The 25,117-nt window shown below is 42.8% G+C and overlaps 1 protein-coding gene across 1 annotated transcript in view; it reads left to right on the top strand.

Moving 5' to 3' along the window:
- pogza (pogo transposable element derived with ZNF domain a) overlaps nt 1-25,117 on the top strand; it is a 42,916-nt gene that overhangs the window by 4,693 nt on the left and 13,106 nt on the right. The window contains exons 3-19 of the mRNA XM_061741955.1: nt 2,131-2,258; nt 2,373-2,433; nt 4,034-4,258; nt 5,019-5,219; nt 8,881-8,966; nt 9,059-9,190; nt 9,438-9,706; nt 11,665-11,822; nt 14,776-14,876; nt 14,959-15,105; nt 15,280-15,414; nt 15,902-15,979; nt 18,138-18,235; nt 18,475-18,606; nt 18,735-18,794; nt 18,895-19,010; nt 19,388-19,427. Of these exons, the coding sequence (XP_061597939.1) occupies nt 2,131-2,258; nt 2,373-2,433; nt 4,034-4,258; nt 5,019-5,219; nt 8,881-8,966; nt 9,059-9,190; nt 9,438-9,706; nt 11,665-11,822; nt 14,776-14,876; nt 14,959-15,105; nt 15,280-15,414; nt 15,902-15,979; nt 18,138-18,235; nt 18,475-18,606; nt 18,735-18,794; nt 18,895-19,010; nt 19,388-19,427 (2,167 nt within the window). The remainder of the gene's footprint in view (nt 1-2,130; nt 2,259-2,372; nt 2,434-4,033; nt 4,259-5,018; nt 5,220-8,880; nt 8,967-9,058; nt 9,191-9,437; nt 9,707-11,664; nt 11,823-14,775; nt 14,877-14,958; nt 15,106-15,279; nt 15,415-15,901; nt 15,980-18,137; nt 18,236-18,474; nt 18,607-18,734; nt 18,795-18,894; nt 19,011-19,387; nt 19,428-25,117) is intronic.

Raw genomic sequence — 25,117 nt, 5'->3', positions numbered from 1 at the left:
GAGAAAATGAAAAAGGGTTATGAGGAAAAAATACAATAAGTACAGTAAGACAAATAGTGACTGGCGGGCATTTCACTGCACATTTATTTGATTTATGCAATGGTGAAAAAATTGGCAAAATAAATGAAAAACTGCGAAGAACCATTGTTCGGTATTATTCGGGTTAGGGTTTTGGCCACAAATTTTCATTTCGGGGCTTCACTAATATATATATATATATATATATATATATATATATATATATATATATATATATATATATAAACACACATTTTTCTAAGTCCTGCTGAGACATCAGTCCTTTAATTCTTGATATGTTCTTTAGGTGATAATAGGCTGACGTCACTACTGTCTTAATGTGGCTGTGATTCAGGTCTGAGTCCAGAACCCCTTCCAACTTGGCTATTGGTTTTTAGCTTCACTGCTTTAAGCTGACTGCTGACTTTGAATCTTTCTTCCTTGGCTCCAAACACTATTATTTCTCTTTTTGTCATTTAACGGAAGAAAAGTCTGGCACATTATCTTTTTAATTTGATCAATGTTTGATTTGGATTATAGTCTCCTAGTTAGATGGTTATATAGATCTGTATGTCATCTGCATAGTTATGGTAAGACATTGAGTGTGTTTACATGGGAAGTTTAATTCCTCTTTAATTCAGAATTAAAATTAAATCCGATTTTAAAAATGAGTAATCATTACCATGTAAACACCTAATTCCAAATGAAAATGGCCATTCCGAATTAGACTTAATTCCGAAGTAAGTGGCTGGTGTATTCCGATTTTAAATCCGAATAGAATAATTCCAATTTCAATTTTATTTATATAGCGTCTAATACAACAGATGTTGTCTCTAGACGCTTTCCAGAGATCCAGAACATGAACATAATCATAAACATAAACCCCCGAGCAATTATTATATAAACAATGGCAGGTAAAAACTCCCAGAGGTGGGGGGGGGGGGTGTCAGCAGCACACAACAGTCATGTGGAAGCAGCAGCTTCATGTGGAAGCGTATACATGACTTCCAGATCATGTATACGCTCATTCCGCCTTAAATTAATTCTGGTCTTTATTTCTGCTCGTTCCCTCGCCCGTCCGTCTCCATGGCGCTTATATTCCGCGCTGGGCTGGTTTTCCAAACAAAGTTTCAAGATGCAGCAGCAGCAGCAGCAGCAGCAGTAAACGGTGGTCAAGAACAGAGACCATTTATTTAATAAAGAGCTTGGAGGACCTGGAAATAATTAAAAGAACAGATGGAAACGGGAAACTTTTGAAAATTTTGAGCTTTTCAAAGTTGTAGCGGCTAATATTTTGTAAGTTTGTTTTTCTTCCGGTCTGCCCCCCTATCCAATCAGAACCTTCCCAACCCCCAGACCCTAAGGAATTGGATAAAGCCGGTCAAACGTGTTTTCCATGTAAACCTTAATTTGGAATTACTATTTCCATGTAAACTCGAAGGAAGTTTAATTTGAATGATTTAATTCGTAATAATTAATTCCGAATTAAAAAACATCATGTAACCGTGGCCATTATGTTTTCTTTCATAGGAGACCAGTGGGACTCAGACTTTATATGTTGTCCACGAAAGCATGGATCTGCCTTAATAGACATATTATGGTGGTCTTGATGGTGATCTATTGAATTGAAAAATTAACTTTGCTTTGCAAGACCACTGTTTCTCTAAAAATATTTTTCTGAGGAACTGCTTCTTGAAGCTTTTACTTTTCTTTTCCTTAATAAACACTGTTTTGAAAAACTCCTCATCCCTCATTTCAGTGGAGTTGCTAAGTCTAAAGTAAACATCAACCCTTGGAACCACAATAGACATGTGTTTATATCGGAAAATACACCCAGTGAAAGAAGTAAAATACAACCGTTAAACCTTTTAAAGAACACTACCAAATGTCCCAAAATTGAATCAGTGGGAGAAATTATTAGATTTATTTCATGTGGATGCTGGTCATAAAATATTTTTCCTTTTCCTGCTAAAATGTCTTTTTATTAATCAAAACAAATAGAATGTCTCTGTTGTATTTTATTTCCTAAGCAAACTTGTATGCAAAATATATTAAGAACGGATCCGATTTCGCAACAAAAAAGTTCACAATTATTTTCTCATATTTATGCAGCCATGCAGATTTCTGACCATCTAATGGATGATGATGAGGAGAGAGACCAGTTACCTGTCAGGATCATTCCCATCCCAGTTCAGCCAGAGTCAAGTTACAATTCCCAGCCAGCCAACACCACAATAAAGGTAATGAAACACTTCAAACGATGATGGAAATGATTGTTTGAATGTGTATACAGTTTTACCTATTGATTGGCTTTGCTCATGTCCTTTTGCCATTAACATGCATGATGTGTTCAGTCCGCAGGTTCTGCTCTGAGTTTCATGGTCAATGGCCAACCTGTGTCCATGCTGCCTGGAGGTCAGTCTGCGCCATGTGAATATGACTGCAGTGTTTATCATAACAATCAAGTGTACTAAAAGTATTAGATGCCTTCACATTTATGTTTGAAGATAGCAAAAGTAAAGGAAATTTCACACATACACACTAGAATCGATGCCGACATAACTTATTCTAGACAAAAATCTTCTTTTTATTACACCCTAACTGACCAAAGTCAGTCAGTTGGACTTGTGCTTTTTTACATGTTAATAACATGCATTCATCTAATGCACGACTAATGTTGTAGACAAGCAGGCAGCACGACAGGCCTTTGGTTGACATTGATAGTATCACCATTCTCACTGAAGTGGTTTGCAGCTGAATGCAAAGCAGCTGGGATTAGAATCGGCGCTTCTCCGAGACCCTGGTCCGCAGTCGGAAAAGGGTGGAGTCCCTTCTTCAGGTCGGGAATCAGATACTGCCCCCCAGTAGAGGAGTTCATTTATCTTGGTGTCTTATTCAAGAGTGAGGGAAGAGCGAGCAGGAGATCGATAGGTGTGGGTGCGGCGTCTGCAGTGATGCAGACTCTGCATTGGTCTGTCATGGTAAAGAAGGAGCTGAGCTGAAAGGCAAAGCTTTCAATTTACTAGTCAGTCTATGTCCCCACCCTTAGCTGTGGTCATGAGCTCTGAGTAGCAACTGAAAAAAACAGATCACAGATACAAGCGGTCGAATGGAGTTTCCTCCGCAGGCTGACCTGGCTCTTGAGAAGCTGGATCATCTGGGAGGGGCTCAGAGGAGAGCCGCTGATCCTCAGGGAATGTTCAGAGGAGCCAGATGAGGTGACTCGGGCACACTACTACTGTCATTTAGCTGATGCTTTTATCCAAAACAACTTACACCTGAGAGAACAACACAAGCAAGAAATCATCTGGGGAGGATGCCTCCTTGGTTTGGTTTTCCTGGCATGTTCCACGGAAAAGACACAGGACATGCTGGAGGGATTATGTCTCCCAACTGGCCTGGGAACACCTTGGGTTACCTCTATATGATCTGACGAAGTAGCCTTGGAGAGGGAAGTGTGGGCTACCCTGCTTAGGCTACACCCACCGCGACCCAACCTCGGAGAATCGGAGGAAAATGGATGGATGGATGCATCGTATGCACGCTCAGGGGCTGAGAATGTGTTGAAAACTGGTTGAACAAGAAAGTGTTATTAATCCTCCAGCATTTACAAAACATATATATAAGACTGCTGTAATTTCAGTAAAATTGGCAGTTGTTCAACATCATCTTATGACTCAAATAAGATTTGCTCTGTGAGCCCTGTTACAATGTCTGATATACAGTACATGAAGGAAATGAGTGAAAGGAAGTTCAGCTCTGCAAGAAAAAAACACTTCACGAAACAACGTGCAATACAACCTAGCATCTGAGGGTATAATTACAGAGCAACATCATACACTACAGTGTACAAGTACACAGTGCCTGCTACGGTGTACTTGGTATTTATACTTGTGTTAATTTTTACCAGTGTAGCTGTGCCAAAGAATCATAGACCAGAGTTATGGGGGTAGGGGGATGTTGGGTCGAGCTACTGTAGTCTTAAAGTTTGCGCATTATTCTGTCTGTCCTGCAGGTGGTACGGAGCTGAGGCTGCACTCGCATCCTGGAGGGTGTGCCAGCGGCTTTACCACAGTCCAGGTTCCTGTCAATGTGACCATCCACAGCATTGCAGGGATCAACTTCATCAACACTATGGCCCCCTTCACACCAGCTGGCAACTCCTCTAGTGCGCCAGATGTTCCTGCTGAAACTGCACCTTCACCTGCACCTTCACCTAACCCCATCCCTATTATAACAGGTAGATAAAACAACCAGCTTCCAGTTAAGAAACAGTTAAGATACATCATTTCCTGTTGTATAAATATTTAGTTTGCTTGGCTTTGATCACAGTAGAGCATCTTAAGGGGCTTTCACATATAACGCGCAAAGCGGCGGATGCTTAGGCTACACCCACCGCGACCCAACCTCGGAGAATCGGAGGCTTTGCGCAGCAGATCATTTGTCGTGTCCTCTGCTTTTTCCCACATCCAAGTAATGATCTGACATGCTGACATGTTTGCTGCATTTAACGCTGCACGCCCCTCACTCCACGCTGTTCGATTGTTTGTTTTTTTCCCCACTTATTCCACCGAACACCAAAAGTGTTTTTTTTTGCTATTTTCGGCTGAACAATTTTGGTTACCGAACATTCGGTGCATCACTAGTTATAACAACTGGTTTTAGTGAGACAGCTGAGAATTCAGTGTTTGTAAACTCAGTTAACCTTGAGTTTACAAACAGTTGCTATTGACTTGTTGATAGCAAAGTAAAATGGCTAATGTTCCAACTCATCACTTTAAACACAGGAAATGCAGCATTATTTTAAATTATGATTTGGAATAAGATGGATAATTCTAGATACCTCTAGCATTTCTATAATTCGGGCCTACTGAAGATGACTCCAAATACAGTGTGTGAGTTTTAGGAGTATTTAACTTTGTAATTACTCAAATATATGCTCTTATGCAAAGAAAAAACAAACGTCCCCCTGAAACTAAACCAGGCTCTCTCCAAACCAGGTGTGGTCTCAGGTGAAGCAGCTCAGAAGGTTCTGAATGACCACAATGTGAACTTCCAACCTACCCCTCTGGCAGAATTGAATATCCTGACTTCTTCTGCGGATTTACCCCAGAAGATGAACTCACCAGCGCACGCAGCATCTCTTAATACAAAACCTCGTCCCAGCAGACCTGCAGCACCTCACAAAGTGCAACGGAAAGGTTTGTTTAATTATCTGAATGTGCTTTTGTGGCTTCAAATGCAACTGCTTTATGGGATTTTACAATTTTTACAGATTTACAAAACTTTTCCAGATCCATTTAGAATCCCATCTAGGTCAAACAATAAGAAATTATTCGTCAACCTCTGCGCAAAATGCTGAACAGAAAAATTCAGACCCCCTGTTGGGCAGGGGTGTATCAGTCAGCCACCTAAGGAACCTAGCCTGCGAAGCCCTTTAAAAATTCTTCAAAAAACACTTTTTTTTTCATTATTGATATCCCAAACAGATATGTATTAAATACAGCGCATCCGGAAAGTATTCACAGCGCTTCACTTTTTCCTCATTTTGCTATGTTAAAGCCTTACTCTTAATTTGATTCAATTAATTTTTTTCCTCAAAATTCTACACAAAACACCCCATAATGACAACGTGAAAAAAGTTTTTTTTTAGATTTTTGCAAATTTATTAAAAATAAAAAAACAAAAATCATATGTACATAAGTATTCACAGCCTTTGCTCAATACTTTGTTGATGCCTTGATGACCTTTGGCAGCAATTACAGCCTCAAGTCTTTTTGAATATAACGCCACCAGCTCGGCACACCTATCTTTGGGCAGTTTTGCCCATTCCTCTTTGCAGCTCTCAAGGTCCATCAGGTTGGATGGGAAGCGTCGGTGCCAGTTTCAGATCTCTCCAGAGATCAATGTTCAATGGGATTCAAGTCTGGACTCTGGCTGGGCCACTCAAGGACATTCACAGAGTTGTCCTGAAGCCACTGCTTTGAAATCTTGGCTGTTGCTTCAGGTCGTTGTCCTGCTGAAAGATGAACCTTCGCCCCAGTCTGAGGTCAAGAGCACTCTGGTGCAGGTTTTTATTCAGGATGTCTCTGTACATTGCTGCATTCATCTTTCCCTCTATCCTGACTAGTCTCCCAGTTCCTGCTGCTGAAAAACATCCCCACAGCATGATGCTGCCACCACCATGCTTCATTGTAGGGATGGTATTGGCCCGGTGATGAGCAGTGCCTGGTTTCCTCCAAACAAGACGCCTGCTATTCACACCAAACAGTTCAATCTTCGTCTCATCAGACCAGAGAATTTTGTTTCTCATGGTCTGGGAGTCCTTCAGGTGCCTTTTGGCAAACTCCAGGCGGCTGCCATGTGCCTTTTACTAAGGAGGGGCTTCTGTCTGGCCACTCTACCATACAGGCCTGATTGGTGAATTGCTGCAGAGATGGTTGTCCTTCTTGAAGTTTTTCCTCTCTCCACAGAGGAACGCTGGAGCTCTGACAGGGTGACCATAGGGTTCTTGGTCCCTGACTAGGGCCCTTCTCCCCCGATCACTCAGTTTAAATGGCTGGCCAGCTCTAGGAAGATCCTGCTGGTCCCAACTTCTTCATCATCTACAGATGATGGAGGCCACTGGAACCTTCAAAGCAGCAGAACGTTTTCTGTACCCTTCCCCAGATTTGTGCCTCGAGGCAATTCCTTTGACTTCATGCTTGGCTTTTGCTCTGACATGTACTGTCAACTGTGGGACCTTATATAAATATACCGTATATAGATAGATACAGTGGGGAGAACAAGTATTTGATACACCGCCGATTTTGCAGGTTTTCCCACTTGAAAAGCATGTAGAAGTCTGTAATTTTTATCATAGGTACTCTTCAACTGTGAGTGATGGAATCTAAAAAAAAAATCCAGAAAATCACATTGTATGATTTTTAAGTAATTAATTTGCATTTTATTGCATGACGTAAGTATTTGATACATCAGAAAAACAGAACTTAATATTTGGTACAGAAACCTTTGTTTGCAATTACAGAGATCAGACGTTTCCTGTAGTTCTTGACCAGGTTTGCACACACTGCAGCAGGGATTTTGGCCCACTCCTCCATACAGATCTTCTCCAGATCCTTCAGGTTTCGGGGCTGTCGCTGGGCAATACGGACTTTCAGCTCCCTCCAAAGATTTTCTATTGGGTTCAGTTCTGGAGACTGGCTAGGCCACTCCAGGACCTTGAAATGCTTCTTACGGAGCCACTCCTTAGTTGCCCTGGCTGTGTGTTTCGGGTCGTTGTCATGCTGGAAGACCCAGCCACGACCCATCTTCAATGCTCTTACTGAGGGAAGGAGGTTGTTGGCCAAGATCTCGCGATACATGGCCCCATCCATCCTCCCCTCAATACGGTGCAGTCGTCCTGTCCCCTTTGCAGAAAAGCATCCCCAAAGAATGATGTTTCCAAAAAGCTCTATTTTAGTCTCATCAGACCACATGACCTTCTCCCATTCCTCCTCTGGATCATCCAGATGGTCATTGGCAAACTTCAGACGGGCCTTGACATGCACTGGCTTGAGCAGGGGGACCTTGCGTGCGCTGCAGGATTTTAATCCATGACGGCGTAGTGTGTTACTAATGGTTTTCTTTGAGACTGTGGTCCCAGCTCTCTTCAGGTCATTGACCAAGTCCTGCCGTGTAGTTCTGGGCTGATCCCTCACCTTCTTCATGATCATTGATGCCCCACGAGGTGAGATTTTGCATGGAGCCCCAGACTGAGGGAGATTGACCGTCATTTTGAACTTCTTCCATTTTCTAATAATTGCGCAAACAGTTGTTGCATTCTCACCAAGCTGCTTGCCTATTGTCCTGTAGCCCATCCCAGCCTTGTGCAGGTCTACAATTTTATCCCTGATGTCCTTACACAGCTCTCTGGTCTTGGCCATTGTGGAGAGGTTGGAGTTTGTTTGATTGAGTGTGTGGACAGGTGTCTTTTATACAGGTAACGAGTTCAAACAGGTGCAGTTAATACAGGTAATGAGTGGAGAACAGGAGGGCTTCTTAAAGAAGAACTAACAGGTCTGTGAGAGCCAGAGGCCTTACTGGTTGACAGGTGATCAAATACTTATGTCATGCAATAAAATGCAAATTAATTACTTAAAAATCATACAATGTGATTTTCTGGATTTTTTTTTTAGATTCCATCACTCAAAGTTGAAGAGTACCTATGATAAAAATTACAGACTTCTACATGCTTTTCAAGTGGGAAAACCTGCAAAATCGGCAGTGTATCAAATACTTGTTCTCCCCACTGTATATATATATTATATAGACAGGTGTGTGCCTTTCCAAATCATGTCCAATCAACTGAATTTACCAAAGGTGGACTCCAATGAAGCTGTAGAAACATCTCAAGGCTGATCAGTGGAAACACCTTAGCTCAATTTTGAGCTTTATGGCAAAGGCTGTGAATACTTATGTGCATGTGATTTCTTAGTTTTTTATTTTTAATAAATTTGCAAAACTTTCGAAAAAACTTTTTTCACATTGTCAATATGGGGTGTTGTGTGTAGAATTTTGAGGAGAAAAATGAATTTAATCAATTTTGGAATAAGGCTGTAACATAACAAAATGTGGTAAAAGTGAAGCGCTGTGAATACTTTCTGGATGCACTGTATATATAGATTAAGTTGCCATGCACCACAATACTTTGTACACATGTTGTTGCAATTATCTACTTTAAAAACAATTGCTGCAGCGTTATCATACTTTGGAATCAACTGAGGGGAACAAGAGGCCTACTAGTAGCTTTCTGTTGTGACTTTGTGATCCAGATTCAGGTTAAGACTGAGGTGTCCTGTTATCATGTGTCTGTCCTGTCAGGTGAGCTTGGATCCATCTCTCCCTCCAGCTGTCCTGTGTGTGCATCTCAGTACAAACTTGTACCAGAGCTGAGAGGATTTATGTGTGTAAGTACTTTGAGATATGCCCATCATAACTGTACCTTGTGAACATAGCACAGTGCAAATTCTCCAACTAAACAATATTCCTCCTCCTACAGTTATGCTGCCCTGTCATTAATATTAGGCTGAAGAACCTGAGGAGGAAGAACATTAAACATCTTCGAAGGAGCAGAGACAAAATCCCCCAAACCCCTACAAAATCGCCCAGGATTCAACCAGCACTGTTAACTGTGAGTTGGCACTACTGATCCAGAGAGGGTACATTCCAGCATGTACCTTGGTATCTGATCTGGATCAGCTCAGAAGTTAATTTCTGGAGATTAACATTGATGGACATCAGAGAAAATGAAACTGGAGATCTCCGAGTTTAGATTTCTCATATTAAAACCAACATCCTGCTATTATTAGAACACTGTTGATGGATTGTTTTTTGGTTTTATGACCAACGGTTCTGTGTTTTTGTTTGTGTCCTTTTAGCCTAATGTTGTCTCTCCTCATCAGAGGAGTCACAGATCTTCTGATGACTATGACTATTTGTCAGATGACTTCCCTAGCCCCCCCGTGTTGAGCCCCCAGAAGAACTACCAAGCTCTAGCAGAATCTGCCCTCCCTGAGGGTAAACTGGTCATACTGGTGGAGGACTTTTATTATGGAAGTGCTCCTGGAAGCAGCACTATGAAAAGTGAGAGGCCTGCTGGAGTTTACCGCTGTATCTTTTGCAAAGAGACACTTGACAACAACATCAAGTAAGGCTTATATTTGGATTACAACACGCACATGCATACACCTGTACCAACAGTTTTCCTACTGATGACAAAAGCAGACTGAGATAAATCTCTTTCACATAGTATTTTTCTCTTTTTAACAAAACTCTTGCATTATGCAATCGTAACCTACAGCCATAGAGATTATTTCTGATCTTCGCTTGCTGTCCATCAGAGGTTTTTAATGGGAAGGGGAGCAACAGACATTGACCAGATGAACCAAAGTCAATGTGTTACTACAGTAATGTGGAAATGATTGTGTTGTGAAAAGTTAATTGCTGGATTTCACTGTTTGGGCTCAGGAACACAATTCTAAAGATGTATGTAAACACAGTTGGCTGTGCAATCCACAAATGCAGCACATATTATCATGCATAAAGAAGCCATGTGTGAACATGATCCAGAAATGTCACCATCTTCTCTGTGCCAAACATCAGAGATCATACATGAACGAGCTGGAATCTGTCCGATAGATATTATTTAAACTAGCCTACTGCTGTCCCTTTAATCCCAACAACATGCTCTAACCTGTGCAGTAAAATGCTGTTATCTCTATTATCAAAAGCGGCATCGAGGTCCAGCAGACATTAGTTTGGTGATGTGTGAGTAACAGTGAACACGTCACTAAAGAGAAGACACGTTTTACTGATCAACATCAACATCAGACTCTGTTCTGAAGTTTCAAATAAACCATTGCTGTGTAGTTTGTGAGCAAGTGGTAATAGTGGTTGGCTCCCAATCAGCAGGATGACAATTTGATCTCCAGCGTGTCCTACTGGTTGATGTTACCAAGGACAAGCTACTGAAAACAATGACATTCCAGAAGGGTATCAGGATTGAACATACTGCTGTTTGACTGAAAACAATGGTAAAGTTTTGGTATGGAGTCAAAGGCCCAATCTCCATTCTCCCCCTTCTTTTCTCCACTCGCCCTTCTTTTCTTCACTCCCCCTTCTTTTCTTCCCTACCCCCTGAAAAAGAAGGGGGAGATTTTAGGGCACTTGAAATCTAGGGCACTTGGCCCAGGTGCCTGTCCCAATTCTCCCCACTCCCCCTCGTTTTCATCCCTACCCTGAGAGCCAAAGCTGTTTTAATTTCAGCTGTAGCGCTGTTAATATGGCACTTTATTAAGTTTTAATATTTTTTCAGGCGTAAAAGTAACCGTTAAGATCCCCAACCTGGGCTCAGTTTATCCAAATAATGCCTGTTAAGAAATTTGCTCCGAAGATTTCGGGATTTCTGCCTGACTGCCGGCTCCGGAGCTGATTATGGTTCCGCGTTAAATCGACGCAGAGCCTACGGCGTAGGGTACGGCGTAGGGTATGGCGTGGGGTACGGCGTATGGCGCGCGTCGTTGCGTAATATACGCCGTAGGCTCTGCGTCGAGTAACCTACGTAGCCTACGGCGTAGGTTACGTAGCCTACGGCGTAACCTACGTAGCCTACGGCGTAACCTACGTAGCCTACGGCGTAACCTAACAGCCTTTTACTCCAAGGCGATCTTCGCGAACAACGGAAAAAAGTGATTATGTACATTCACTGAGTGAATATTATGAAAGTAAAATATATATTTCTCGCTAGAAATGTAATCAAAACGCATTTTTATGCAGAAACTAACTCAAAATATTGATTTTATTCACTTAAAAAATAAAAAAATGTCCGCCATGTTTTTTTTTTGGATTCAGTCCGCAAATGACGACGAAAAGCATTCTGGGAAATGTTTATACCCCCTCACTCGCGAAGTCAGCATGTCACATCCCTCGATGTGAAGGGGCTATTCTCAGCCCCTAGCCCTCGTTATGCCCACTCCCCCTAGGTGAAAAGAGGAATTGGGACACCACTACCCTCACGGGAACATGCAAAATTTAGGGGGAGGGATCAAAACGAGGGCGAGGGGGAGAATTGGGACGCACCAATAATGTTTGCTGTGTGTGTGGCAGGTTGATGGAGCACATACAGGAGCACATGCGCACAGTGGCTGAAAGACATGAAGAGAGCGTCTCTGTGTGCCCCTGTCCCCACTGTTTTCGCCACTTCCAATCGCCGTACAGACGGGATTGCCACATAGAGGCCGTTCACAGCCAGGGGGTAACTCCAGGTATGTACAAATGAGTATTTTTACGATAACGTTTCATACAAAGTTGAACAACTACGTACTTGGTCTCTGTGGCAGGGTGGAGAGGTTGATGGGACACACGCACCTGTGTCCCATCCGCCTGAGTGGCTGCCGCTCTCCACCCTGCCTGCCTTATAAGGCAGAGCTGGACAGCAGCAAGGGGTCCCTGGTATGCTGAGGTGCTTGTGCACGTGTTGGCGGTGATTTGGGTGAAATAAAAGGGTCTTGTTGAGGAATTTATCAAAAACCAGTTCAGAAGTCCGCTCGTGGTATAGAGAGTTTTTAATCAGTAAGCCGGCGGTGGACATGACCAGCACAGATCGAGTCTGTAGTTGGTGTGTCGACGCAGATGGGTTCGGTCAAAGGGTTTTTATACAAAAGTTACAGGAATAAACCAGCCCAGTGAGAGCCAGTCAGATGTGTGAATCCTTTAGCTTTGGGACCACCCCTGAGGGATCAGGAAGTCCGTATATGGTCTTTGTCTCCGTGGGGGCTGGAAGTCTCGGCAGGGATGCAAGACGCTGGACCTTGCGTGACAATGTCTCGGCAGGGGTCTTCAGGAACTGGAACCTGCATGTCTATGTCTTAAGGGGTATATGAGGCTTGAGCAATCTGCAAGGCGTCGTTGTGTCCCTGCAGGGGGGCCAAACTGTAACAATGCTTCATCAGTCTGCACTAAACTCCGTGTCCTCTCCATCCTGTCGGTCGGGCCCCGTGGCACTCACACTGCTACAGTCTCCAATGCTGAACTTGTCTGAAACAGTGGGTGAAGTAAAACTGCACACAAAACTTAAAACACTTATTGAAGAATGGAGTTATGAACCCCTTTGTTTGCACTTTATGTAATTGTGTGTTCTTGCTGTGACAGATTTTTCCATTGTGAGGCAACTATGTTTCACTCTTGGAGTATTTTAGAAGTTGATTTGTTCGGCTGCACAAGCAACTTTCATTAATTCAGCAAAAATAACATGTTCCTGCTGCAGGTAATTCCTTCAGCGTGTCCTCTCATGTTTTTCTGAAGGCGCTAATCCTCACATGTTTTCCCAAATAAAAACAGTATGTTTGTGTCATAATACCTTTTCTTTGCCAGCTCATAAACCTCTAGTTCAGGGGTGGCCAACCAGTCAGAGGCTAAGAGCCACAATTGGTTACTATGTTACTGCAAAGCCACATCGTCCACAACAACTGCCCCATCCCTCACTCCCTGCTCTCTCTGAGACATAAAAATACCAGTATAAAACAGAAAGGTGAAATCCTACAATCTGATTGGTTGTTAACTGTGGTATAATGAGCATATTTTTCATTTCAATGTATACAGTACACTGTTTATGTTTCGTAATTATATATATATATATATATATATATATATATATATATATATATATTTTTTTTTTTTTTTTTACCCTTTCCCTGCATGTGTGTGTTGAGTGTACTGCTGCTGCACAAAGTGAATTTCTCCATTGAGGGAGAAATAAAGGACAATCTTATCTTATATACCACGGCTTCTATTCTAAAGCCTCATCACAGCAGATCATTCTGTGTCAGGGAAGCAACAATGTATCCATGACAACAACCAACTGTTACATATTTTTTGACGGTTACAGGTGGTAGCAAAAAGTAGCTGGTGTTATTTTTTTAATTTCGTTAACAATTAATTTGGCATGTTTACGGTAAACTTTGATCTCCTGGGAGGGCTAACGATGGATGAATGGATTGGCGAGTTCCTGTCTCTGAAAAAAACAAGACGAGCAAAAGGCGACATGCGGAGCTACATCTGGAGAGATGGGACTATTTTTTGCCACAGTGGGGCTTTTTTTAACCGGATAATATGTATTTCTGATGTATGATGTATTGATGCATATTTTGCCGCCACTTCCTACGAGTCTGTCTTTCACTGCATCTATCAAATAAAGTCGCAAGAGCCGCATGACACCGGTTGGCCACCCCTGCTGTAGTTGGTAAAAGGGTTAAATTATCTGGGGTAATTTCTGACCTAATGCTGCAAAATGTATCAATGTAGAGATATGATCAGGGGTGGCCAACCCTGGTCCTCGAGAGCCACACTCCTGCATGTTTTAGATGTTTCCCTGCTTCAACACACCATGATACAAGTACCTGTGTCATCAACAGAGTTGTGCAGACCTTGATGACAAGCTAATTAGGACCATTAATTAGAATCAGGTGTGCTGAAGCAGGGAAACATCTAAAACCTGCAGGAGTGTGGCTCTCGAGGACCAGGGTTGGCCACCCCTGTTCTGGATTATCTGTTACAATCTACTTTTTGACTTCCCCTCTGACTCAAGATTTCTAATCAATGCTTGTGTTTCTGATGGAAATGCAAACATTGATTAGAGTTTGACACTGCAGACATTGGGGAGTGGTAGTCTAGTGGCTGCAGAGGTGGGTTAGGTCTTGGGTCTGGGGGACCAGGTTCAAGCCCCATAATGGCAACCAAGATGAACCAACTTGGGCCCCTGAGCAAGACCTTAACCCTAATTAAGTCGAAATGGTGCGTTTGTTCTCTCAGATGTAAGTCACTTTGGTTAAAAGCGTCTGCTAAATGTTGTTAGTAGTAGTAGTAGTAGTAGCAGACAGGTAAAAATGATTTTATATTTGAAATAAATGCATCATACTCGCATAAGGGAAAACAAGGCATTAAGCACTCATGTTGCAAGTGTTGGTGTTAAATATGTTCATTAGTAATATTTTCCTCCCACTAACATGCACAAACGAAGCAAAAATAAACTGGTCTACTTTAGTTAGTCAATATTGTGCAGTTATTTTGATTAAACCTTGGTTCTGTTGTTTATAAATCTCATTGTAAAGAAGACACTGCTCAAAGCTTCAGACCTTTATTCACTGTCTTTGTAGCAGGTTGAAATGACAATCATTCGTGTCTCTCAGCTGTATTGAATTATTCTTTTTCTTGTTCTAGCGACATGTAAAATCTGCGAGCTGGCTTTTGACAATGAACCAAGCTTTCTCTGCCACATGAAGACCACTCACAGGCCAGGAGAGATGCCCTACATCTGCCAGGTCTGACTGGGTGTAAGAAATACGTCATCCTCTCTATGAAGGTCTTAACATGATGTGACTGAGCTCCGTTCTCCGTTTGCAGGTGTGTGGCTTTCGTTCATCCTTCTACTCCGATGTCTGGTCTCACTTTAAGAGGGCTCACGCAGATTCCAAGCACCTGCTGTGCCAGTACTGTCTCAGAGTGCTGCGCAGTAGCGTCTGCTACCAGCAGCACGTTGGCCGTCACCAGGTAAGCACTGCAGCAGGTGTACATGCTGTGCACATTTTTCTGTACCTGTTGCACATTGTAGATACATGCATTTAAGCAGATTAACAGCATGAACACCATTAAGTGATGTATCACTCTGTAAATGGAAAACAAATCCTCAGTGTGTCTGTTTTGTTGTCTTTTCTTTGTCTCTAGAGGAAAAATATGCTTGCCTGTGATAAGTGTCGCCTTTTCTTCCTTTACCTTAATGAACGTATTGAACACAGGACGCTACATCACAAAACTCACGTAAAACCTCCGCAGCTCTGCGGACTCAAACCTGGAACCAAGGTACTCCTGTCCTCTCTGCCGTGTGTATGCCTGAATTGTGTCCTCATTACTTCACTCACATTCTGATCTTGCTGCAAAAAATGAGTCTCTTAATTGCACAAAAATTTAACTTAAAAGTGAACAATTTGAATAGGACTTGGTGAGTAAAGTTAAAGAAACACGGTAACCGCACACAAAAGTGTGACCTGTGTTGATAAGCTGGCATGAAAATAAACATTTTATGTTAAATATTATCATTATTATTGGGTAATCGTTAAAAGTAATTCCATTCATGCTGTACAGTCTTGGGAGGGATCAAAATTTAGGAAATTGGTGCATTGTCATTTTTAAACCTATTGTATCTCATCGTATGCAGAAAAAAGAAAAATAGCCCGGCATTTCTCATATTCAGCAATAGCCAGAAAACCGTCCATCGTTTAAACTCTAGTGATTATTTGAGCTGGACAAAAGATCTTTGACTGTTCTGAATGTTGTATCGTAACTGCAGGTGACTGTCAGGACATATTCGGTCATTGTAGGACAAAAAAGTGAAGATGGATTGAGGAGCCCATATGTCCCAAGCAAGGTGAGCACATAAATATTAAAGTAACTTTAAAGTAAATATCTTCAAGTATTAAAATTGGACATCAGAATGCCATACTGTATTTGTCTTGCTTAGGGTACGTCTACATTAGTCTTGCACCAAGAAGATGTTGTCTTAAGTGTTTTCTGATAAGTTTAATGTTTACAGATTTAGTGTCTTGCGGTAGGTTGAATTTCGGCTGTTTTCCATGAGGTAACATTGATTCCACACTGGTCAAGAATGCAGAGGTCCAGACCAAGCTACGATAAACAGACTTTTGAGAGCTAACTTGCGTTTTCAGCAAAAACAAATCCAGAAATCCAGCCATATACATTTTTCTGCCAAAAAATGTAGGACTTCCACTGGAGGACCTGCAATAACAAAGAGCTCAAGATGGATTACTTTTCTTTGAAAACAATTATGGTGCTTTTACACCAGTACCTACTCAGCCCGCCTCTTCTCGGTTTTGCGCTTCTCCACTATGGGTGGAGGCGGGTGGAGGTGTGCCGAGTAGATACTTTTCTGTAACTATTCTGCCGAGGTTCTAAGCTGCTGAGTCGGCTGTATCTGACGTCATCACACTACAGGCCACCGATTGGTCGGGGGGTTGGAGTCAGACGTCTGAGTCAAGAGGCGGAAATCAGCGATAGAGCGACTCGTGGCTTCTTCATTTTATTCCAGCAGCAACGGCAGCAGAAGTCTGTTTCATGATCCAACTCTGAGGTGCAGATGTTCATAAACCTGGTGCTGAGGAGAGAATTAAAAAGGGATGTAGACGGGCCATAAGGAACGACCAGATCTACCAGGAGCTCTGTCTCTTCATAGCTGCTCACGGCTCCAGCTGACTTTTCAGCAGCACAGAAACAAACTAACAAAAAAAAAGCGTTGCCGCTTGAATCTTCTCTCACTCTCATTTTTTAACTTGATATGGAACACAAGCCACAGACCCAGCAGCACATCTATCATCTCCTCCAGGTTCTACATCTTTAGTGTTGTTGTCTTCTCCGTTTAGATCACACAGTCAAATACGTCACAGCAGCTTCCTCCTACTTCTCGTCTGGGTATCGAAAATAAACGAGGGCAAGTCGAGGCGTGTCGAGTCGGGCTGAGTAGGTACTAGTGTAAAAGTGCCATTAGTGCGTTTCCACTAGCGGGAGTTCCGAGTCGTTTTTTAGGGTCTGGATAATTGATGCATTTCCATTACCGGGAATGTCCCTGCAAAAGTGGCTTTCAGGAGCCTTTACAGGGTGAAACACATCCTTATAGTAGGAGATGTACTTGGATTGGCCTACAGGAGCTAAATTTAAGGCTGCATGAACATAGTGAAGTGGTTGGGACCAAAATCCACTGATTGCACAAATGGTGCACCTGCTCCTGTAGAAATGTTGTTTTACGGTTTATTTGCTGAATAGGAACATTGGTGCTCTGCTGTTGTTTTGGTGTTAGTGCTTCTGCGCCTCTTTTTCATATTATTTTTGCACAACCTTTCCATGGTAATGGTCTTACAGGTGAGATATAAGACTGGTTGTGTTTAAAACTTCTCTTCCTTGACGAATCCTTGATGAACATTTTTTTTGTAGAAATCATTGGTGGTGGATTGACATATTAGCTCAGGTGTTGTGCTGTTGGTTCTAATTTCCAGTTAGGCAGACATATGGCCAAGCCGCTGTCCTGTCAGTAAGGCAGGTGAAGTAAGAATCTCAATGTGGCCTGTCTGACAGATAGCGTGCATCCCTGCTTAACGCTAAACCAGCTACATGGCTGTCTGCTATTGGCCGACCAGATTAGATCATGTTGCATACCTGCGGTTTGTCCGCCAACACCTCAAACACCTGATGAGCAGAGGAATATTTCAGTGTTGCTTGCAACACTCTAATGTTCTGTGTCCCTCTGACTTACCTGTCACTCTTAAGGACTTAGGGACTTCAGCTTTTGCGTTTGTTTGTATTCATAAGCATTTTAAATGCATTTTCTTTTTCTTTTTTTGCTTCAGGGTTTTTTTTTTTCTTTTTTTAATGTATTGATTTAATAATTCTATATAGCATGCAATATGTACGCATAAAAGCCTTTTTTTTCTTGTTGGCCAGCTCTCATTTGCCCTGCTTTTTCTTTTCTGTCAGTCCACAAATTGACATCTTCCCCTTATTGTCCTTTTTTTCAGGTTGTAGATGTTCCCCCACCGCCCCCTGTACAGGAGGCTCCCAAGAGGAAACCGGTGAAGAGTTTGGGACCGCTGCTGTCCATGCTGAACTCAGACAGGTATCTATTCTGCATCTGAATAACCTGAACCTGAAGGGAAGCTCCATTTTAGAATCATAAGAACCTAATTTGCAATATTCACACATATTTGTCATCAATAAGGTGTCAACAAGAAAAGATGGATTGGGAGCAACATCCTCCTCCATAAAGCAAACTCCCTCACAGGAGTCTCAGAAGGCATTTTTAGGGGGCTTGTGCTAAACGGGATCATTTAAGATGTGTCTTTTTTCATGTTTCAGAGTCTCTAAACGCTGTGTCGAGTGTTTGAAGTCAATCCCAGATCTCAAGTATCACTTTCCATCACTGGTCCACTGCTCACTCTGCAGATTTGTCACCTGTTGCTCCACCGCTTACGCCAACCACATGATCAAGTATGTCAGCACAGCATTGCAGAGTCCAGTTCGTACTAAAAGAGCTCCATCATAGTTAATTCTTTGTTGCGAGAAGGTTCTGTAATTAAAATATTGTTCCTGTGTTGTTTAAATGTTTGTTTTAACAGGAACCATGGCACCAGTAGGAAAGTCCCACAGTTCCTAACCATCTTCAAGTCAGACATGAGGTGGCCGAACTTTTATATAGAACTTTTATATCAATCAGTTTAATTTGTGCTTATATGGAGGAAATGGAAAAACATGCTGAGTTCGTTTTTTCTGTTTCAGGTTGTCAGAGGCGTTAAAATGTATCTCATGTTCGTTTTCCACCCGAAAGGGAGATGCAATGGCCAATCACCTGACAGAGAGAGAAGATCATGCATTTGCTACGGTAACAGACAACGGTATGACGCACTTACAAAATATCACTACTGCTGCCTTCTGACCAAAATGAACTGAAGTACTGAATTCTACTGCCCAACGGCTGTCGAAATGATTAATTCATTATCCTTCACTTATCTTTTACTCTGGTTGGGAGCCACTGGGTTAGATAGTTAAGCTGTCCTGTGCTTCATGATGCCACCACCAGGTGGCACCACAGTAGAATGTATTTATTGTTTGTCATCACATCTGTGTTTATTGAGAAGGATCAGACCACCATAGCTGCATTTGCCTGTTTGAATTTAAATTCATGACTCTGAGCAGGTGATTTCTGACAAGATTATGTAACTGTGAAAGAAAACAAAATAACTTTCATGAAAAAAAATTGTTTTCATTTCAGAGTTGGGTGCAAAAAGACACAAAAAGCAAAACTCAGACAGGTAAGTGCGAGGCAAACGCACAGAAGTAAAATTGGTAGTAAATAACAAACACAAGTACAAATGAGTCTGTAAATACACTGGCTTCAACAATTTTGACCTTTGTTTGTACAACTGAAGTATAGACAAGGCTGCACATAACGGATGCTGGAGGGCTGGGTTTAGATGTTTCCCTGATAGACGTGGCTGTGTCATGAACAGACGTGTGGAGGCCACTGACGTTCTGATCCCTTAATTAGAATCAGGTGGTAAACCGGGGAAAGATCTAAAGCATGCAGTACAGGACTGTCTCAGAAAATTTGAATATTGTGATAAAGTTCTTTATTTTCTGTAATGCAATTTAAAAAAAAAAAAAAAAAAAAAAAAAAGTCATACATTCTGGATTCAATACAAATCCACTGAAATATTGCAAGCCTTTTATTATTTTAATATTGTTGATTGTGGCTTACAGTTTAAGATTACGATTCCCAGAATATTCTAATTTTTTTAGATAGGATATTTGAGTTTTCTTAAGCTGTAAGCCATGATCAGCAATATTAAAATAATGAAAGGCTTGCAATATTTCAGTTGATTTGTAATGAATCCAGAACGTATGACATTTTTAGGGCCCGAGCACTTGCAGTGCGAAGGCCCTATTGTATTTGCAGGAATTTTTATTATTATTATTATTAGGGCCCGAGCACCTATAGTGCGAAGGCCCTATTGTATCTGTAGGAATTTTTTTTTTCTTTTTCTTTTTCTTCTGACAAAAGGAAGGCCTTTTTGCCCCCCTAAACGTGCCCAAAAAGTCACCAAATTTTGCACCCAAGCCAGGCCTGGCGAAAAATGTGATATTTAATGGTTTGCATTAATGGGCGTGGCAAAATGGCTCAACAGCGCCCCCTTGAAAACTTTGTGCCTCAAGCCCCACGATACGGTTTGACGTACATGCACGAAAATCGGTACACACCTGTATCATGGGACGACTTAAAGAAAAGTCTCTTGGCGTCATGCCCGAAACCGAACAGGCAGTCGGCCATTTTGAATTAATTGTGTAATTTTGGCGCAATTTATGCCATTCCTTCGGCAGTTAATTCAACCCGAACCGTAACGTGCACCCAGGTGTGTTATACATCAAAATGTGCGTCTCCCTGCTGCGACCACACGCATTACTTTTCTCTTTCAAAAGCGTTACCGTGGCGACGCTAGACGCCAAAAAGCGCGCCCACCCTTCATCTGGTTGGTTCAGACAGAAAAAACTTTGCGCCTCAAGCCCCATAATACGGTTTGACGTACATGAACGAAAATTGGTACACTCCTGTATCATATCGCAACTAAAAGAAAAGTCTCTTGGCGCCATGGCCGAAACCGAACAGGAAGTCGGCCATTTTGAACATTCTGAATGAATTGCGTAATTTTGGAGCAATATATGCCATTCCTTCGAGAGTTAATTCAGCCCGAACCGTATCGTGAACCCAGATGTGTTATACATCAAAATGTGCGTCTCCATCCTGCGACTACACGCATTACTTTTCTCTTTCAAAAGTGTTAACGTGGCGACGCTAGACGCCAACAAGCGCACCCCCCCTTCATCTGATTGGTCCATATTTGATAGTTCCCCAAAAGGCACCAAATTTGGCATGCAAGCCAGGCCTGGCGATAAATTTGATATTTCATGGTTTGCATTAATGGGCGTGGCAAAATGGCTCAACAGGGCCCCCCGGAAAAAATTGTGCCTCAAGCCCCACAATACGGTTTGACGTACATGCACGAAAATCGCTACACACCTGTATCATGGCACAACTTAAAGAAAAGTCTCTTGGAGCCATGGCCGAAACCAAACAGGATGTCGGCCATTTTGAATAAATTGTGTCATTTTGGCGAAATTTATGCCATTCCTTCGGCAGTTAATTCAGCCCGAACCGTAACGTGCACCCAGGTGTGTTATACATCAAAATGTGCATCTACATCCTGCGACACCACGCATTACTTTTCTCTTTCAAAAGTGTTACCGTGGCGACGCTAGACACCAAAAGGCGCGCCCCCCCTTCATGTGATTGGTCCATATTTGATAGTTCTCCAAAAGTCACCAAATTTTGCATGCAAGCCAGACTTGGTGATAAATTTGATATTTTATGGTTTGCATTAATGAGCGTAGCCTAACGGCTCAACAGCGCCCCCTAGAATACTTTTATCTGCCATAACTTTTGAATGGTTTGACATAGGAAGTTGTGGGTGGTGTCATGGGACTTCTGTAATGAGTCCTTAAGCTTCGTTGGCCTTAATTAGCCCCGCCCCTTCTTCTGATTGGTTGTCTCGATTTTCTGCTATAACTTTGGAATGGTTTGACATAGGGAGTCGTGGGTGGGGTCATCAGATTCTGTATGGAGTCCTTGACCTTCATTGGCCAGAATTAGCCCCGCCCCTTCTTCTGATTGGTTGTCCCTTTTTTCTGCTATAACATTTTAATGGTTTGACATAGGAAGTCGTGGGTGGTGTCATGGGACTTTGTACTGAGTTCTTAAGCTTCCTTGGCCTTAATTAGCCCCGCCCCCTTCTTCTGATTGGTTGTCCCGATTTTCTGCTGTAACTTTGGAATGGTTTAACATAGAGAGTCGTGGGTGGTGTCATCAGATTCTGTATGGAGTCCTTGACCTTCATTGGCCTGAATTAGGCCCGCCCCTTCTTGTCATTGGTTGTCCCTTTTTTCTGCTATAACATTTTAATTGTTTGACATAGGAAGTCGTGGGTGGTGTCATGGGACTCTGTAATGAGTTTTTAAGCTTAGTTGGCCTTAATTAGCCCCGCCCCTTCTTCTGATTGGTTGTCCCGATTTTCTGCTATAACTTTGGAATGGTTTGACATAGAGAGTCGTGGGTGGTCTCATCAGATTCTGTATGGAGTCCTTGACCTTCATTGGCCTGAATTAGCACCGCCCCTTCTTCTGATTGGTTGTCCCTTTTTTCTGCTATAACTTTTGAATGGTTTGACATAGGAAGTCGTGGCTGGTGTCTTTTCTGATATGCTTATGGGGGGCGGTGGCCGTGAGTGCGAGGGCCCATTCATCGCTGCTTGCAGCTTTAATTAGGGCCCGAGCACTTGCAGTGCGAAGGCCCTATTGTATTTGCAGGAATTTTTATTATTATTATTATTTTTCTTCTGACAAAGTGATGGCCTTTTTGCCCCCCTTAACATGCCCAAAAGGTCACCAAATTTTGCACCCAAGTCAGGCCTGGCGAAAAATTTGATATTTAATGGTTTGCATTAATGGGCGTGGTAAAATGGCTCAACAGCGCCCCCTTGAAAACTTTGTGCCTCAAGCCCCACGATACGGTTTGACGTACATGCACGAAAATCGGTACACACCTGTATCAGTAAACAACTTAAAGAAAAGTCTCTTGGCGTCATGCCCGAAACCGAACAGGATGTCGGCCATTTTGAATTAATCGTGTCATGTTGGCGAAATTTATGCCATTCCTTCGGCAGTTAATTCAGCCCGAACCGTAACGTGCCCCCAAGTGTGTTATACATCAAAATGTGCGTCTCCATCTTCCGACACCACGCATTACTTTTCTCTTTCAAAAGCGTTACCGTGGCGATGCTAGACGCCAAAAAGCGTGCCCACCCTTCATCTGATTGGTTCAGACAGAAAAAACTTTGTGCCTCAAGCCCCACAATACGCTTTGACGTACATGAACGAAAATCGGTACACACCTGTATCATGTCGCAACTAAAAGAAAAGTCTCTTGGCGCCATGGCCGAAACCGAACAGGAAGTCGGCCATTTTGAACATTCTGAATTAATCGCGTAATTTTGGAGCAATATATGCCATTCCTTCAAGAATTAATTCAGCCCGAACCGTATCGTGAACCCAGATGTGTTATACATCCAAATGTGCGTCTCCATCCTGCGACTACACGCATTACTTTTCTCTTTCAAAAGTGTTACCGTGGCGACGCTAGACGCCAACAAGCCCACCCCCCCTTCATCTGATTGGTCCATATTTGATAGTTCCCCAAAAGGCACCAAATTTGGCATGCAGGCCAGGCCTGGCGATAAATTTGATATTTCATGGTTTGTATTAATGGGCGTGGCAAAATGGCTCAACAGCGCCCCCCGGAAAACTTTGTGCCTCAAGCCCCACAATACGGTTTGACGTACATGCACGAAAATCGGTACACACCTGTATCATGGCACAACTTAAAGAAAAGTCTCTTGGAGCCATTGCCGAAACCGAACAGGATGTCGGCCATTTTGAATTAATTGTGTCGTTTTGGCGAAATTTATGCCATTCCTTCGGCAGTTAATTCGGCCCGAACCGTAACGTGTCCCCAAGTGTGTTATACATCAAAATGTGCGTCTCCATCCTGCGACTACGCGCATTACTTTTCTCTTTCAAAAGTGTTACCGTGGCGACGCTAGACGCGAAAAAGCGTGCGTCCCCTTCATCTGATTGGTCCATATTTGATAGTTTTCCAAAAGTCACCAAATTCTAGATGCAAGCCAGGCTTGGTGATAAATTTGATATTTCATGGTTTGCATTAATGGGCGTGGCCTAACGGCTCAACAGCGCCCCCTAGAAAACTTTTCTCTGCCATAACTTTTGAATGGTTTGACATAAATAGTCGTGGGTGGTGTCATGGGACTCGGTATTGAGTCCTTGACCATAATTGGTGAAAATTAGCTCCGCCCCTTCTTCTGATTGGTTGTCCCGATTTTCTGCTGTAACTTTTGAATGGTTTGACATAGAGTCGTGGGTGGTGTCATTAGTTTCTGTATGGAGTCCTTGACCTTCATTGGCCTGAATTAGCCCCGCCCCTTCTTCTGATTGGTTGTCCTTTTTTATAATAAAATCGCCGCAAGCCGCCAGTCGCTCTCGCGCTGACTCCCGCTTCCTGATTCAAACGTCTGCCGGCCCCGCCCCCGACCAATCAGTGGCGAGTAGGGTGATGACGGCCCCGCCCCCCGACCAATCAGTTGCGAGTAGGGTGATGACGGCCCCGCCCCCGACCAATCAGTGGCGAGTAGGGTGATGACGGCCCCGCCCCCTGACCAATCAGTGGCGAGTAGGGTGATTACGGCCCCGCCCCCTGACCAATCAGTGGTGAGTAGGGTGATGACGGCCCCGCCCCCCGACCAATCAGTGGCGAGTAGGGTGGTGACGGCCCCGCCCCCGACAGATCAGCTGTTGTAATGTGGTGACGTCAGAAATAGTCCCGTGCTCAGCCCGGTTAGAACCTCGGTAGAATGGTTACAGATAAAGTAATAATATAAAAAATAGTGTTTTACTAATATTTATACGAGGGGCAGCTCCAAAACATCTGTATGTAGCTTGCGGTGGCCTGGTGACATCGGTCACACAGAGGAGACACTGTGTCAAACATTTTTGCGAGCCGTGCTTTGGTATAGTGAGCCCGATGTATGATCCGGCATTGCATAAAACTATGTCTAGCACAAATTGAAGACTTATGTACTCTTCTCAAAACTTCCACCCACTCCTCATCGAGGATTTTCGCACCTAAATCTGCTTCCCAGGCTGTTTTAAGCGTAGTTGAGGAGTCCAGATGAAGGTCATAAATATTTGAATAGATTACCGAGATTGCCCCCCTCAGTGAGGTTAGAGGTCTCAGGAACATCTCAAAATTTGAAGGGTTAGGTAGAGCTGGGAATTCTGGGAATGCAGTACGGGCCCAATGCCGCGCTTGCAGGTATCT

Source organism: Cololabis saira, chromosome 15 (genome assembly GCF_033807715.1).
Source record: "Cololabis saira isolate AMF1-May2022 chromosome 15, fColSai1.1, whole genome shotgun sequence".
In the NCBI taxonomy this organism is placed as follows: Eukaryota; Metazoa; Chordata; class Actinopteri; order Beloniformes; family Belonidae; genus Cololabis; species Cololabis saira.
Note: the sequence above shows the minus strand (reverse complement) of the source record. Positions and strands in the feature narration are given on the sequence as shown.